Genomic DNA, 17,778 nt, shown 5'->3' on the forward strand with positions numbered 1-17,778 from the left:
GGAAGGGATAGCCTGGGCCCTGCTGCAGGGAGCAGAGGCCCTTCTGCAAACCCCGGGCTCCACCAGGAAGTCCTTAAAATGCCAATCTGGTCCAACATCACTTTTACAGATGGGCAGGCTGAAGCCCAAGGTTGGTGTGAGCAGCATCTAGATCTCCCTTCTCTGCCCAGGTTGCTTCTCAGAGTCTTTGGCAAAGCGATCCGTGCTTACCAGGCCATGAAAAGGAACACAAATCTGAGGAGCCATGGCCGAGGAGGACAGGCCGGGGCTCTTATCCTGGCTCCAAGGTGTTCCCAAGCAGAAAAGAGCCTCTTGGGGCGGGGGGTGATTCTCTTATCTGCAAACCCCTGATATCTTGGTCTTGGGGGTACATATGTGTCAAAGCCCCACCTGGAGACCAGGTGCCACAAAAGAGCCTGTTCCATTTCACTAGTGTGGCTCTTGGGCAATGTCTGCTGTCCTGATCCAATCGTGACGTTTAGGGGCAAATGGCCTCCCCAGCAGGAAAGCACCAACATCCCAAGATCATGCACTGGCCCCAAGCCCTGGAGTCCCGGGGCGATGTTCAGGCCCTCACTCAGTCTCCTTGTCACTCTTGCAAACACAGTTCAAACAGGCTCTGTCATCCATTTCCATGGAGCAACTGGGAGCCATGAACCAAAAAGGTTGTTGGCGGTGGAGATGGCTGGCTGGCTGGGTGAGAACAGGGGAGGCACAGAAAACCTGCAAAAACTTGGCACAGAAGTCAGGGCCCTTCCTGTGGGAACAGCAAGGTGCCACAAACAAGTGGCTCCCGATGGCTCCGGGGCAACGGAGCAAGACCCACTGGTTTAGTCACCTCTTTACAAAGACAGACGTTTGCAGAACCTTTAGAAATGTCTGCTTCCAGAATGGCAGAGATGACCACAATGTTAAAGGGGCAAGTTTTCAACTCTCCTAGAAACTTTATCTCTGGGAATATAGTGACTGACCCAAGCTTACTGGTCTTTCATCCTGGGACATACTAAGAGTTTGGTGTTTATCGATTTGGAAACAGGCCTTCTAAGGATTAGTTTTGCTAGATTTTGGAAAAACCCAGAAAGTTTCAAAGGCTGCCCATCTATTGGCACAGAGTCTCAACCGTGCCAGCCCAGGTGGGCCAATGACTGGAGCCCTCCTGCTTTTGGCCCCCGGGAAGTCGGACTCCTTGCTTTTCTGTCTTCTGCTGGGCCAGGCGGGGGGCACAGGCCAAATGGTACCTTCAGGGCTAAGGCTGGGGACCAGAAGGCTCATGGAAATGAAACCTTCCCAGAATTTCCAGCTCAGCTTTGCTGTGTGACCTTCGTCCACCTCAGCCACCTCCTGAGTCCCAGGCAAACTGCTCCTCATCCCAACTTCCCCAGAGACCTGCCTGGAAGGTTAAGTACACAGACACACTGTGTCTTGACGTGGTGTGCATGCTGATGGTTTTGTCTCTAGAACACGGGGGCCGACTCCGCAGCATCACCTCCCAGCAGCCCAGAGAAGGAACATCAATGGTTGTGTGCAGAGTGCTAGGAGGACACCGGTACTTTCCAGCTAGGAAGAGCTCTGACCTGCCCAAGGGCCACCTGCTGCTGGCCCAAGAGAGTTGCTCCCCGGGGAAGGAGCATAGAGTGTCTGGTGGGCAGAGCTGCCTGCCCCTGTGCCCTGAGCACCAGCCTCATGGCCATCAACCCCGCAAGACAGCCACAGGAAGCATCGCGGGCAAGAGGAAAGGCACAGCCTTGACACACGGCACAATTAATATTTCTGCTCCTTTTCCTAGGTGTTAATGTTAATTGTGACTGATCAAAAGCTGTTTTCAGGTTGCTGCTATCGTGTGTGTGTGTGTGTGTGTGTGTGTGTGTGAGTGTATGTGTGTGTGCACGTGTGCATGGGAACATTTGAAAGATCTCCCCTCTCCTCTCCACAGGGGTAGGGGGTACAGATGATTTCTGTGTAGTCCTTCTGGAAAAAAATGACTTAAAAAAAAAAACCACTGACAGAAACCTGATGCTAAAAGACTGGATTTGGGGCTTTTGACAGTCGGCATACAAACCACTGCGCAAAAAGAAGGAGGAGATGACAGGTGAGTCTTGCTGTCGCGGTGGAAGAGACAACAGACATCTTCGCAGTGACACGCACAGCGGCTCCAAGTGTCTATTTTCATCTCCCCGTGTTTACAGGAAAAAGACAGAGGTGTCAGCGGTTCTCTGTGGAGCAGCTTCAATCACACCATAATTACTGCCAAGGGGTGGATGGCAAAAAGGGCAAGGAGCTAGGGTGTGTGTGTGTGGGGGGGCCAATGGACCAAAGAGGAAGAGGTGAGGACCAAAATGTTGCTGCTGCTTAAATCCGTCTCCTCTGTTCCTGAGGCTGTCAGGCGGCACAGTTTGGCAGAACAGAGTGGGACCTTCTAATCAGCTGGGGCCTGGGTGGGTGTGGGGTGGGGGTTGGGGCACCTGGACCAGAGGCTTTGGTCCTTTGGGAAAGCAGTCTCCAGAGGGAGACATTTGGAAAGGCCTGGGGAAGGGAGGTTGGCTGGAGCCCAAGGGCTCCCCTCTTGGGTACCAGGGCCAAGGATGGAGGCAGTTGCTATGGTGATGGGGAGGCAAGTCATGGTGGGTCTCTAGCCATCCTCTATGTTCCTGGTGCCCTGCTGGCCCCAGTCTTGGGATCAGGGTGGGCCTCTGAGGGTACAGACATCTTTGTTTTCACAGGTCTCCCTCTACTCTCCATCTACATTCCATCTGAGCAGAGCCTCCTGGGAGGCCTGGACAGGTGGGCAGGCAGGTGGGTAAGTGGGCGGGCAGCCCTTGCTTCTTCTTAGCCAGAAAGTGGAGGAGTCAGGAGGAAGTGAGCTAGGAGGGGAGAGTGGGAGACAGATGGGAAGGGTGGACGAGAGAGGGACAGGAGAGAGAAGAGAAGCGGGAGGGGGTCTGCAGAGGGAAGAGGCAGCAGCAGGCAGAGGTGAGATGGGCAGGGATAGGGAGCTCAGGAGACAGCCAGGATGGCTAAAGAAGGAGGAAGAAGGTGAGCGGAAGGACAGGCTCTGGCTCCCCCCCTTCCCTCTTGTCTGCCCTGCCCCCCCTTCTCCTTCCCACTGATTTCATTTACTTCACTTAATTAGCCCCCCTCCAGAGTTAAAAAGATAATGTGATAATGACGATGTGAACAGCCACAATACAGCAAAAGCTACTCCATCTGCAGCTTCCCCAGCCTCCTTCCCTCTGACCCCATGACCACCCCAGACTTGGGGCACTAGCACTGCCCAACTCCCCCACCACCACCAAAAAAAAAAAACCAAGCCCTTTAACGAATTTCAATTATGAGCTTTGTAAAATCAATACAAATGACATCTCCCCCTTGTACACAGGGGTACGGACAATAGCGTCTTCTCGCTCTGCCCTCAATATCATTGACAATTAACGGCTTCTCCCGTTGCTGCAGACTTCATAAAAACCCGGTGTGTGGACACCCGCAACGCCCTCACTTACTGCCCTGCTCATTCTCCCTCACGACCAATCACTTGGAACGGAGGCACAAAAACAGGACACTGCCACCCTAAAATCACGAAGCAAACTTCTTCTCTTACCTCTCTGATCCAAACAAGAAAACAGGCAAATCTCAACTTCCAGGGGGCAGATCACCTTGGCTCCAGCTTTGACAGGTGGAGCCACAGAGAGGGAAAGCAACTTGCTAAGGTCACACAGCAAGTTCTTGGGAGTCAGAATCCTGATGGTCTTCCCCAAAGACTGTACAACCCTCAGGCTAAATGCTGTGCATTTAGGGATAGCCCCTTGTGGGTACACACAGAGGACCTGGGCACAGTGGAGGCTATGCTCCAGGAGCCTCTCCCCTGATGGGGTGTTAGGAGCCAAGGAAGTCAGAACTGACTGCTCACCTCAAGGCCCTGAACTTCAGTTGCGGTGATGCCCCCCAGTTCTGGGGAAAAGGCATAGTGCACCATCCAGAGCTCCCTTTCTTTGTTCCACACAACCACCCATTTCACAAACGGAGAAGCCAAGGCTCTGAGAGGCTAAGTTGCTTTTTCAGGGTGATAGAGCCAAGACTGGGACTCATGTCTGCCACCAAAGCTCAGACCCTCTAGATGAGCCCTCCATTGGGCCTCCCTCAGGCTCCAGGGGCTCAGCCCCTATCAGACCTAACAGCCCCTGACCTCTACTAATCTCCTGGAACGTTCCTACTCCACCCTCTCTATACCACATCGACCAGTTGAAGCCTATTCTCCTGCCACCTCCTCCAGGATGTCTTCTCGGCATAGCCCAGTCCAGGCCTTTATTACCACCCCTCAGATCAAGTCTACTCCGACTATCCCTGTGCAGCAGGATGGCATATCACGGAGTGGCCCCAAGCCAGTCCTTACCTGGGAAGGCAATTCATTTTCACCACAAGCGCCAATCCTGATCAGTTGGTAGTTAACTATCTGCACCCCTGGGTCACACCCATAATCCATTAGTGACAGCACAGGAAAGGCATGACGACTGGTGCCAGAGAGGACACTTCTGAGCTACAAGGAGCTCCTGGAGGGCACAGGCTGCCTCTGACCTTTCAGCCTGCCCCGGGGGCCGCTGCCATTTGTGGGGCACCTCCCCTGCACCGGACCCCATGACCAAATACAGGCCAGAACCTGGATCTGCCCCACCCCAGGGTTTGCACTCTTAACCTCCACTCTGTGCCTCTTTGGATCTGGGCATCCGTCCTGGCCTTGGTTTCCCCTTCTGTAAGGTGAGGGTGCTGGTCTGTGGCTCCCCCAAGCTGCACCCCCCTCTCACCAGATATGCCTTGTGTGATTTACATTGTGCTGTCTCCCAAGGGCAGATTGAGACAAAGGGACATTTAATCAGATGTTAATACAAGTAAGAGGCGAAGGTTTAAGTGAGGACAAAAGGGAGCAGCTAATTAGTTACATTGTTCTGACAAGGCCTTCCTTTGCTTCTCGCAGATAGTAGCTGTGTTGAGGAGGAAAGAAAAAAATGACAGGAAAAGAAGCAACGTGGCCACTTCACTTCCCCACACCTTTTGAGATAAATCCAGACAGGTCAGAGCTGGAAGGATCCGACCTCCCCTGCGCTGTGCCCACCGCATCACACTTGGGGAAATGAGGCCTGGAGGTGACAAGTCAGAGGTCATCAGTCAAGGCAGGGTAAGCTTGAGTGAGGACCCCCATTTCTTGTCTCCTGGACCAGCGCCCTGTTGTAACAGCTGAAATCTGGCCATCAGCTCCCTGGATTTTAGAATCTTAGTAAAAACGTCCTAGAGGACAAAGCTCCATGACTCTACCCTGGCCTGGTTTCCTTTGGTTGTATTGTCTTTTTAAAAAAATTTTTTTTGGTTGTGTTATCTTTTTATTTTATTTATTATTTATTTTTAAAAAAGATTTTATTTATTTATTCATGAGAGACAGAGAGAGAGAGAGAGAGAGAGAGAGGCAGAGACACAGGCAGAGGGAGAAGCAGGCTCCATGCAGGGAGCCTGACGTGGGACTCGATCCCGGGTCTCCAGGATCATGCCCTGGGCTGCAGGCAGCACTAAACCGCTGCGCCGCCAGGGCTGCCCTGTGTTATTTTTTAAAATTGACCCTAAGCAAAGCAATTTTGAATATCCGTCAAGACAGGGGACCCTCAAAAAAATTAAAAAATTAAAAAAAAAAAGACAGGGGACCCTCAACCTCATCACCAGTACTTAAAAAAAATCAGGTGCTCAATCTGGGGGCTCAGACTGCTGAAAGATTGCCCACTCCCTCTTAAAGTGCCCTGAGGACGTAGCATTGCTTTATCACAGGCTAGCAGGAGGTCCACTCATATGGGGAAACTGAGTCCCGGAGGGGAGGGTATGGTCTGATGACGTGGTGACGGAAAGTCACAGGACTCTGGTTAATAAGAGAAGACTCAGGTGCCTGCTTGGTTGGGACCAACCTCTCTCCACTCCGGGCACAGCCCAAGGCGGCTGGCTGCAGGCCTGACCGTCTAGCCAAGGTGGCAGCTGCTCCGCACAGAGGCAGAGCCCCGCCCGACCCGGCGGCTCACACCACCAGCACAGCCCACAGCGCCCACCCCTGGCAGGATTCCTGCCCTGCCGGGCTGGCAGCCTCCTCCGAGCAGCCTTAATGACTGTGAAATCGGCCCTGCATGGTGTGCCTCCAAACCTGGCCAACCCGCCCGCCCTGGGGCACAGGAGAGCCCGACCTCCAGTCCGGTCCCCGACCTCCCCTTTCCTCCCCTCCCCTCCCCTCCAACCCCCCACTCGCTCTCAGGACAGTGCTTCTCATAAGGCCCTTGAGAGTCAGTGGCAAAGGGCCCACCATTCCCACCCCACAGGGGGAGAAAGTCTGATGGGTGCAGGAACTTGCACAAAGTCATCCACATAGCGTGGGAGTAGCAACACCTGAATGGAATGGGAATCTGAGGGACCTCTGGGGTCTCTGGGAGCTGAGACATGCCTCCAAGGGCAGTGAGCAGACTCACCTCGGGACTTCATCCCAATGAAACGGTTCTCCACAATGTCAATGCGGCCCACACCATGCTTGCCCCTGTGGGGAGAATGGGCCCCTTAAAACCACATGCTGCCACAAGAATTCAAGGCAGACGCCACCACCTGGCTGGGCTCTGGGCTGCAGGGTGCCAGAGCCACATGCAGGGGGTCAGGCCCCATTCCAGGATCCAAGACACAAAGGACATTGGAGCCAGGTCCCTACTCCAACTGCCCACTGAACAGGTGGGGAACCTGAGGCCCCGAGAGCGAAAGGATTGCCTGTGTCACACAGTGAGTTTGCAACTTCTGTTGCCTCTGTCCTGGGGCCTTGAACGGCACCAGCCCTACCCAATGCTCATCTTTCCTATGCAGGGCCCAGAAGCTCTAGTCAGGCTGTCCCCAGGGGCCAGTATATGCTTCCCACCACCTCCAGGAGGTTAACCTTCCAAGGCTGACAGTCACCAGAGGCTCCCATGCCTGCGGGCTGCACCAGGGCTGCCTGTCCTCAGCCCCTAAGCCTCAAGCCATGACCATCAGCCCCAGGGGCCTACACCAGAGCTTCCCAGGAGTGGCTTCCCAGGAGGCCGGGCCAGGCTGTGGGCACTCACGCGACTTCATTCAGGTACATGAAGAGCTCCAGGGATGTGCGGTGGGTGGTGCCGTCCTTGACGTTGGTCACCTTCACGGGAACCCCTAGGGGAGGAGAGGGCGGTGGGCCTGCAGGCCGGAGCCGGGCTGGGCGCAGGAGCCGGTGCCTGCCACCCCGCCCTCTCCCTCCACCCGCAACGCCTTAAATGGATCTGACAGATATGGACTCCAAATGACTCCTTGAAAAGCCCTGTGCAGGTTGGGGCCTGCTGGAGGGAGAGAAGGGGCGAGAACGCCCCCCAGAATGAAAGGGAAAATGCAATAAAAACGCGCCCCCCACCCTTCCCATTCTCTCTGTCCCTTTTGCATTTAGGGGCTGTGAAATTGGAACCAGCCCTGAACTAATTGAATTTCACGCTCCACCATTGTCTTACACCGGGGCACCTTCTGTCCCACCAGCTACCCAGGCCGCCTGGCCGAGGTGGGGCCGAGCTCGCGCTCGTGCGCGCACACATGCACACGCACACACCCCCACAGCCCCCTGCCACGTCTGTCAGGTGGACCCCAGTGTCCCCCCCCCTGCACCCCAGAGCCACACAGCCGCCGGCTGGGTGAAGCGGTGCCCACTTGGGCAGGCGAGGTGTTAGAGGCGTCCTCGTGGATTCCGAGAAGTCGGGTCTGGGGTGGCAGGAGGGCAGGAGGGAGGTGGCCACTGGTCCCGGAGGGGAGGGCAGGGCCGAGTCAAGGGGGGTGGTAGGGAGGGGGGGGCAGTGGGTGGGTTCAGGGTTGACTTTGAATAGCAAGGGGCACTTTCTCGAGCGGTGTGAAATGAGCAATAAATGTATTAGGGGGCTAACAAGAGAGCTGTAACAGTGACAAAGGAAAGCTGTTCAAAGTTGGCGGATAATCCCCCACCCATCTGCCCAGCTCATTACCATGTAGCCAGCGACCGGGTGCCAATCAGGTCTCAATAGAGGCTTTCGAGTCTTTATTAGCCAGGCGCCGCTTGGAGGGGCTTCCCTCAAGGCGCTGTCACCTCGCCATTCTTCACCCCCATTTCCAGGGGTTTTATAACTTGGTTGTAAATTGCTATTAAATGTAAGTCTGCCCAATAATGAACCTTAAGCCCCTCTCGCCACTGCCCGCCTCTCCCCTCTCGCTTTCTCTCCCTCCCGGTCCTATTATGGCCTTGGATGGGGCCTGCCCCAGAGAGGAGCTGACATTGTCAGTGCTGCTGCCGGAGAAAGCCTCTTAGCCTTTAAAATAGTTAATAATTAGATTAAAACTTCAAATAAATTAACTAGAGGGTGAATGGGAGTAGTCGGGGACGGCTCCTCCTGTCTATTTTTTTTTCCAGACGGTCCCCGAATCATTAAAATGGATCACGTTTCTTGTCCGGCTCAGCCCTTGGGGCTGCCCTATTTCTGGAGGAGAGGCTGCCAGAGCCTTGTGTCCGACACCCCCACTGCCTCCTGCCTGTCTCCCACCTTCACCCAGGCTCCCCGGGGAGATCTGCTGGAGGTGTGCCTGGGGCCGGCCCGCTGCCTTCCCCAAGATGATGCTGGAAGGTGCTCTGCATCCCTGGGCCATGCCTGGGTCAGACGGAGTGGGCACTTGGGGGTCCGGCTACCCTCAGAGGCCTCAGCCCATGGTCCTTTGGTCCCCAAGTGGTGTGAAATTCAAGGGTTTGAATGGATGGGGGAAGCAGTGAAGATGCCCACTGGCTTGGCCAGGCTCTTGGGAAAGGCCAGGAATAGGTGTGTTATTCAAGTTCTAAACAGACTCTGTTTCCCTCCACTTCACTCCGCACACCATACTTGGCACCTGTGAACATCATTTCCATGGCCTGTTTTATAGGCAAGTGAGCCTGAGGCCCAGAGAGGTGAAGTTGGTTGTCAAGGTCACACCAGCATGAGTGAGGGCAGGGATGTGAGGTGCCCTGAGAGGGGCCGATTCCCTCTCCCTCTGCTCTTGTTCCAGCCCGGGCAGCTGCCTTGTAGATGGACTGTCCAGCCTCCTTGTCCAGGCTTGGGATACCCTCTCGCTCCCTCTTGGATCCTCTAGCTCCTGCCTAGCACCACCTCCTCCTGGAAGCCTCCCTGATTTCTGCAGCTGTCAGGACAGGTCCTCTCCTTGGGTACTCTGAGCCCTCACTCTGAGCCTGGCCCTACACCTCTCATTACCAGGCTCATCCTACATTCCCTTCTGTTCTCCATGGCAAGAGGTGTGCCTGTGCCAGGCTCAAGACTGGGCACTCAGGCCAGGGCAGCAAACATGTCTTGTTGATAGAAGTGAAGATAAGGAGATCAGGACACCTACTCATGGCCAGTGGGAGCACTGGCAGTTTTGAGCTTGGGGTAAAGTGGGGTACAGCATTGAGTGTAGAACTAGCTGAGGCTTTAGCTGTGGGGCCAGGGGGCCCCTGAGGCCGGGTCTCTAAGATCCACGTGAGCTTCAACTTGGTACCAGGACCCTCTAAGGGGCACATCCCTGACAGACCACATTCTATACCAGGCGGCAGGTGCTCTTATCCCCAGTCTACAGAAGAGGACACTGAGGATCAAGAAAATGGTGTGACTGTCTAAAGTCTCAAAGCAGCTGACAAAATGAGTGCTTAGGGCCTCCATGGACCACACCATCCTGGGAAGGGGCAGTTGGGAGCCCCTGAAGCCCTTGCTTGAACTCTGACTCCCAGGAACACAAGAGGGATGCAGTGGACTCCCGCCCAGGCTCCCAGGCAGAGGGGAAAGGAGCCAGAGCCCCAAGAGCCCACCCCCTTGAACCCTGACAGGTGGGCACCTACCTTTCTTGAACTCAATCTCAAGGATGTCAGGGCTGTTGGGGGCTTTGGCGGGGTCCTGGGTCTTTGTGTAGAGGCCCGGAGGTGCTTGGTTCTGACAAAAGACAGAAAGAGGCTGGAGAATGGGGTGTCCAGAGCCAAGCCAGGCCCCGCCAGTCCCCGCACACCGCGCACCCCACCTCCTGCAGAGATTGGTACCCCTTCCCCAGAACCAGGGCGTTGCAGCACCTGCCGCTGACTGGCATAGACCCATGGGCCTCCCAGCCCCCAGCCCGGAGCTGGCCCCGCTTGCCGGGGGCCTGGGAAACAAAGGGCTCCAGGAATCAGACAATTTTTCCCCTCAACTTGATCTCATCTTTTTCTTCGACGCCCCCACAGCTGGAGGTAGAATAGCAGCAGAGGAACAAGTCAGGCAAGAAAAGTGTGAGTTTGGAGGAGCGAGGCGGCGGCAGGCTTCCCGGGAGCGGGCGCTTGCTCTCGCAGGCGCCTGGAATTGGGGTTTATTCTGCACTGACCGCAAAGCTAATGACTACGCGTGACCCCAGCAGGTGCTCTGGCGAGCCGAGCCGTCCCCCGGGTCCTTGAGGTTAATACTCACAGGGAGAAAAGAGAAGAGCAAAGCAAAAACCCATTTGAAAACACATCAACCTTTATGTATATTTTTCCTTGGGTGGGTTGGAAAATGGGCCTCTCCTCTTGATGCAGCGGGTAGAGGGGCTGCCGGCTGCATGGGGCTCTCAAAATTCTCTCCTGGCTCCTGAAGCCCAAGGGCCCCCCACAAGCTGTGCTCGGACCCTGGACACCAAGGTGACGGGGGTCCTCTTGGCCTCACTGTTCCGGTCTCCCCTGTGGGCACCCCTGGGCCCTAGCTATTTCCACCTGGACACCTTAAATCTTTGTTTTCAATACCCCTCGGACATTTATGTGTCACTTTCTGCCTGCGGCTTCTTTTGGGTTCTCAGCAGCCCCATTTGGTAAGAAGGTCAATTGCTGTCACCTTAGAAACAGAGGCTGAGGAGGAGAGACCCCCCTCCCCTCATTGAGTTCCGTGTGGGGCTGGACCCGGGACAGGGCAGGGAACTCTGAGGCTGGCCACAAATATATGCTGGACTTTAGAGTGGTGGAAAATACTCAAAGCTGGGAAGTCAAGATCCCCTGCTGTGGGGCCTTGGCCAAGGTGCTTTACTTCCTTGGGCCTGTTTTCCTCACCTGCAAAATGGGGAAAGGATACCTGCCCTTGACTGCCTTATACCTTAAGGATATAGATGGTTTTCATAGCTTTTACTGGACATGAACATCACCCGAGAAATGCCAGGGAAAACCAGGTGCAAGTTGTTACCTGCTCTGCAGGTGGGAAGGACAGCTGGTGGTGACTGCATCTCGGAAGACCCCCTCCAGAAGGGGTGGCCAGCTGCAATGCCTCAGATGCCTCACCTGTGGTCACTTTGCTTGTGGGCTCTGTGTCTGGGTGACCAGCCATCCTGCTTCCTGCACCCCTAGGAACCCCTCAGTCCTGGGCAAGGGGGATGGTTGGTCCTTCTACTTCTGAGCTCAGACAGAGGCCTGTGGTGGACTGGGCACCTCCAGGGTGCCATGTGATGCGGGATCAGCTGTATCCTTTCATCTGTTTCCATTTGTGGGGTGGGAATAAGGATCCAGAACTGGCCTCAAAGAGGGAGAGGGTCCTTAGGGACCCTAAGCCTGAAGCCTTTGTGGATCAGATGGAAAACCAAGACCAAAGAAGTGGCTCGACCAAACCATATTGCTTGTCCCCACTAGGGTGGGAGCCCCACTGTGTGGAGACTCTGGAATCCCTGTCTAGTGCTCTTTCTATCACCCCCTGTTGTTTCCCAGCTGCTTTAGAAACCTCAGGGCTGAGAAACAGTGCAAGGGACTTGGTCAGAGACACCCAGCATCATTAACCATGGGGACAGGCTTCAGGCGGGTGCAGAGAAGTGCCTGGCTCCCCAGGCCCCACTGGGTCCTGCCAACCACTGCATCCTTGGGCACAGACAGGCCCGATGACCAGCCATCCTTGGCCAGAAGGCAAAGTGAACCAGGGCTTGGGCCTCTAGGTGTCCAACGTGACTCCACAGCCTCTTTCCTGCCTGCCCGGGGCCCCTGCCGGGCCCCCAGCCCAGGATGAACTCAAAGCAGGGTGCCAGGGCCCAGAGTCCATGCCCCCACCCACGGCTCCTTCCTCCTACCTCCACCTGCACAGCCTGAACTTCTCCTGCCACCCTTCTCCGCAGACCAGCAGGATGGGAGACCTGCGCTCTACAGTGCAAGTTGGAGGCAGCTGGTGTGGTTTCCGACACCCTGACAGCACCGATTAAATAAAATAACTAAATAGAAATAAAGTGACATTTGCTTTGCATTCTGGGGTGGCTGGGCGCCTGCCTTCTTTTTACTCTCCCTCCTAAAAGCCCAGTTCAAATGACAAATAGTTTGTTCCTGAGTATCAATACCATCTATTTATCCATCCCGGCAGGAGGGCTCACTTCCAATGTCATCTGGTGGGGGGGAGCTGGGGGGAGGGAAGAGAGGGAAGAAAAAAAGAGAGAGAGAAGCTGGGGGGGGGGGGTGGAGAGGACGAAAGAAAGCATGAAACAGGGCCGAGAAGGAGAAATTGGAAGCAAATGGCCCATGAACTAAACCATGATGTAGAGGCATGATCGATGCTGCAAATGGTTTATTCATCCATCAGATATGGCGGGCCGGCGACTGAATGAACTCTTTCACTGTGTGCCGTATGAAGTTAAAGCAAGTAAATTTCTATCTTTCTTCGCATTAGCTGCCTCATTGCCCTTCAATCAGCCATCACGGAGGCAGAAAATGGCTCCACCATCTGCCTTCAGACCCTCCCTTCGGCAGGTCTCCGAGCTTTTTTTGGAGAGGGGGAGGGGGCCCCTGTTCCCTTAAGCCCTGTCTCCCCATCTCCTCCCAAGGGGGCCAGGGCTGCGGGGGCGCAGCGGCTCTCAGCTGCTGGAGGATGGCACTGGGCCCCTGGGCACTGCCTCCTTATCCCTGGGATCTGGGGGATAGTGTAGGGGGGACACCCCAGGAGGCAAGGGAGGGTCCTGGGGTTTAATCTGGGCGAGCCCCCTCACAAAGCAGGGCAAGCCCAGAGAGCCGGACCCTGGGTTCCTCAGCTTCACCCCACACTTCATCTCTCATACCCAGCCCAGCCTCCCCAGCCTGAGGAGAGGGGTCCTGGGAGGATCTTGGCCCCTTCCTCCCCAAACAATCTTAGCTTGCCCGAAGAGGGAAGGAGGCACCCCTGGCTTCAAGATTGAGGTATAAGGATAGGCCAAGAGCTTTCTATGCTGCAGAAGGGAGGTGCTGTGGTTTCTCCCTGTGTGCGCAAAGAATCGAAGGCTCAGAGAGGTTGGGTCACTTGCCCAAGACTGTACTGCAAATTGTGGCAGAGTCAGTATTTGGATCCCTGTTTCTTGTCTCTGGGATGGATGCATCAACCTTCCCACCTGATCAGGGGCCAAAATCCTTAAAAAGACACCCTTTAGCACTTACTCCTCCATCCACTGGCCTCATGAAATGGAAGGTCAGAGGGGAAGGACCTGCCCAGGTCACAGACCCATCTGTACCCCCAGCACTGCCCCAGGGGCGAGTTTCCCTCTGGCCATGGCTCTGCCCCCCCCCACCTCCAGTCTGAGATGAGAGCACCACAGGATGTTTGGAGAGAGGTAGAGGGGACAGCCCGCCTGTGCACAGCTCTGCCTTTGCTGGGCTTAGCCTCCCCCCACCCCCCTTGGCGCTGACTGACTGGCTAATTAGGGGTGGCTGGCCTGAGTGTCATGGGGTCAGCAGAGCATGAACTGGAAAAACCTGTGGCCAGCAGGCAGCAGCCCTGTGGGGCCATCAGCCCCCAGGGGGCAAGGGTGCCGGCTCTCTTGAGTGACATGGTTGGGCAGAGTGGAGTGGGGGCGGGCCTTGGGGGAACCACAGAGGCAGGAGGGCCAGCTCCGGAGAGGTGGGGCGCCCTGGGGGTGAGTCACTTCTCTGGGCCTTGGTTTCTCGGTTTCCTCGCCCATAAAATGAGGATGCATACAGCGAGGAGCCAAGGAAAGTAAGCCAAGAAAATGCTAAACCCAGGCCTGGCCCCAGAACCGGTCGCTGGTCCTGGTTATATCATTACCCACACTGACTGGGAGGCCTGGTCCCCTCTGGGAGCCATCCCAGGAACCCCGGTAGAGCTCTAGCTCTCCCACCTTCACCAACACCACCAGGGCATCCTCCCCTCCAGCTGGCCTTCTTGGATTCCCCCAGGCCCAGCTGCCCAAGCAACCCCCTCACAGCACACTTCTTCCCTAACGTCAGACAAGCAGCCCACCCCACCCTCAAACCCCCGCCCCAGTGTGGAGCTGAGCCAGGGAACAGAGACACATTCCCTCAGGGACAAAGAGATTTTTCTCTTCCCAGGATAGATTTCATCCTGCCACCCTCCACCCCATCTCCCACGGTGGCAGGGGGACATACAAAGGGAACCCCCCCCAGGGATAGAAATCCTAAACTTCAAACAGGGCCGAGGCCCAGGCTGGCCAGTCTAGGAGGCTGGGGACAGGGGATCTGGGCGGCCTGCCTTGGGCGGGTGTGGAGCACAAACCCGGACAAATGGGCCCTGAGGCTCTAATCTGTGCCACCCCCACTCCCCACACCGACCCCATTGCAGCAGCAGCAGCAGCAGCAGCAGCAGCAGCAGCAGCAGCAGCGGCCTGAGAGCTGGTGGGCACAGGCCGGGCCCTCCCACAAGTGTCTCATCTGCCTAATTGCTTCTTTATTGTCTTACAATCACACACTCTCTCCATGCTGCCCTGAAATATTTCCTTACCCTATTCATCCCAGCAGCAATTAGAAAAAGAGTGCTGGGGGTGGGGGGTGTCTCAAAGTGGAGCAGCAGCATGGAGCAGGCATGCGGAGGGGGGCCCCAGTGGGGAGGATCTGGATGCAGGCAGGGCTCGGCCCCAGGCCCACACCCGGCCCCCGTGAAATTTCAAATTAGGCTACAATCACATCAGACAGCATCGGCACGGAGCAGCTACCACCAAAGATGGGCAGCCGGTTCACAGGAAACTGGGGAGGCTGGGGTTGGGGGTGGTGGGGGGGTGGTGGTGGTGGTGGTGGGGTTGGTGGTATTACCTTGGGGTTCTCCAGGATTCCAGCCTCGTAGCTATGAGGGAAAAGGGAAGGGAAGACAGGAAATCAGGTGGGGAGGCGGGCAGGGAGGACCCCCCCCCCCAAATCTGCTCTGCCCTTCTTTCTCTGCCAAAGCAACTGTTGCCAACCCTGTCTGGAACATTCTGGGCTGACCGCAGTTGGCTGTGGGAGCTGCAGGTTGCAAGAAAGAGCTGGGACATTTCCCTCAGTCTTCTGGGGCATAGCCCTGGGCTTTGCATCTGCGGGGCGGGGGGGGGGGGGGGGGGGGGGGGGGGGGGGGGGGGCACGACTTCACACACTGCTGTTCTCTCTGCTTTAAACACACTTCCCCTTGCACTTCGGCCAGTCAGTTCCTTCTCATTCTTGAAGTTTTCACCTCAAATGCCACTTCCTTAGAGGAGCCCACCCCAACACCCCAGCTGAGGCCAGATGCCTATTATCTAGCCCCATGAGCCTGGGAGTGAGCCCTAAGAGTACTGGGTAGGAGGGAGGGGGGGCGGGGACCACCACTGAGGCTACATCTGCCCTGTGAAGGCAGGTGCTCCCTGAAGTGGGGCAGGGCAGCGCACAGGTGGGATGTCTGGCTTACCTGATATGCATGAGGTTCTCATCCATGCTCCATGGATTCTTGGGGGTGACTGGAATGGGGATTCCGTGTTGCTGCGGGTAAGACGGGACACAGGGCAGGCGTGAGGCAGCTTGCAGTTGGCCTGAGGGTCAGGCCCAGCTGTCCTGGTTTTCTTTCAGGGCTGCACACATCCCCAAACTCTGGTCCTCATGCAGGACCCAGCGCCACTCTCTGGTGTCCATCTCCTCCCCAATCACCATCCCCTGCCCCCCACGTGTCCCCCATCGCCAACCCGGCCCCACTGCCTGGGGAACGAGTGAGGGCCCCGTTACTGGACATGCCCATGCAGAAAAAAGACCGTGTGTCTGAGATGTCATGGAGAGGATGCTGACCTTGGAGGTTTCTTCCAGAAGAGTCTCTGAGCCTATATATTTCACAGGCCCTGAAGCACTAGAGTGTGCCAGGCAGTGTGCCAGAGGTTTCCCACTTGCTGACCCCTGCTGGGTGCAGGAAGGGTCTGAACTTCCACCGTAGACCTCAACCAAGGCATCTGCGCCCACACAGCACTTAATGCCGCCCCAAGGAAGCGGCTTTTAGCTCATGGCACTTGTTTACGGTACCTGCCTGGCACTTTCTGGGAGCCACCCCTCTCCCCTTGCCTAGCACAGTCACCACAGACATCACTCTGCAACCCTGAAAAGAACATCCCAGGTCCATCTCAACCCTCTCCATCCTCCCCTATTGGTTCTAAGTGTGTTTTGCTTCCCAGATGGTTTGATCCTCATTGTTCAAGGAGAAAACTCATCCCAACCAAGACGGTGGGTCTGAAGACCCATCTCACTTAGCCTTTTGGATTAAGGATCAGGCTGATCCCTTTGCCACTCCACGCTGCCTTGGCTGATACCTGGTGGGAATCCAACACACTCAATACATTCTGCTTTCCCTCTCCTTGCCCATGGAGCACAGAGGCTGCTAAGTGGCCCAGCCAGGCCCCTGTAAGGCAGTGAGACCTGAAGCTTTGCTTCCCCAGCCTCTCTTAGCACCTTCCGCCACCCCCCCACCCCCCCGCCACACGGTGGTCCTAGAACCTGGCCAGCCCTGGCTGGTCCCTGTAGCCCCCTCCGGCATCATCCCATCTCTCCTGATGGGGCCCCCCTAGTCTGTGCTCATTCCCACTACGGTAGGATTCCAGCCTCCTCTGGGAACCCACTTTGTTTCCTTCATCACCACCCTAAAGTTTCAAAATAAATGGAGCTAAAACCTTCCAGGTGTTTCTTTCAAGCTTTGCCAGGGGAATTGCTTTAAAAGACATGGTCCATATCTATTCTAGGATTTGTGTACTCTTCAATTTAAATCACAATGGGCAAACAGGAGCATCTCATTTAGAGGCTGCTCATCCCCCTCCTCAAAGTTGCTGAGCATCCAAGGCACATGCCAGCCCCCGCCCCCCCCCCCCCCATCCAGGTAGAATAGGCCAGGCGTGAGAGGACCAGGGACCCCTGCACAAAAGCTGGAATTGTGGGCCAGGGGCCGAGAAAGTCAGCAGATGGGTTCCCTGCAGCCTTTGTCTTGGGAAGGGGTTTGGAAACACGTTTGCCTTCTTCCCCACTGGGCCTCCGTGGTTGTGGTGGGAGCAAGAAAATGAGAAAGGGAGGGAAAATGGGCAGGACAGGATAAGGCAACCCCTCCTCAGCAGGCAGAGACACACACATATGCCAAAAACGGCAGTCCCTTGACCAAAGAGATTTCTGTTTCCCCTCCCCTCTCTAGTCTTAGGTGTCCACCGCTCCCCCCAACCCCCTGCCCACCCACCCAAGGAACTCTCGCTGCACTTGAGGACAAAAAACAAAACCATCGGGCAGCCTGGGTGGTTGCTCAGTGGTTTGGCGCTGCCTCCAGCCCAGGGTGTGATCCTAGAGACCCAGGATCGAGTCCCACGTCAGGCTCCCGCATGGAGCCTGCTTTTCCCTCTGCCTGTGTCTCTGCCTCTCTCTCTCTCCACTCTGTGTTTCTCATGAAGAAATAAATAAAATCTTTAAAAACAAAAACAAAAACAAAAACAAAAACAAAACCATTTTCCATGACAACACAGAGGTGACTGGCCTGCTTTCCAGCCCCTACCTAGTACGCTGGCTTTTTAAAAGAAATTAAT

General features: G+C 55.9%; 1 protein-coding gene across 1 annotated transcript in view; it reads right to left on the minus strand.

Annotated features, from left to right (window-relative positions):
* The window catches only part of ASS1 (argininosuccinate synthase 1), a 53,054-nt gene that overhangs the window by 13,384 nt on the left and 21,892 nt on the right, over positions 1–17,778 (minus strand). The window contains exons 8-12 of the mRNA XM_072748357.1: positions 15,648–15,718; positions 15,041–15,071; positions 9,887–9,977; positions 7,104–7,188; positions 6,489–6,553 (exon numbers count right to left, since the gene is read on the minus strand). Of these exons, the coding sequence (XP_072604458.1) occupies positions 6,489–6,553; positions 7,104–7,188; positions 9,887–9,977; positions 15,041–15,071; positions 15,648–15,718 (343 nt within the window). The remainder of the gene's footprint in view (positions 1–6,488; positions 6,554–7,103; positions 7,189–9,886; positions 9,978–15,040; positions 15,072–15,647; positions 15,719–17,778) is intronic.

Source organism: Vulpes vulpes, chromosome 2 (assembly GCF_048418805.1).
Source record: "Vulpes vulpes isolate BD-2025 chromosome 2, VulVul3, whole genome shotgun sequence".
NCBI lineage: Eukaryota > Metazoa > Chordata > Mammalia > Carnivora > Canidae > Vulpes > Vulpes vulpes.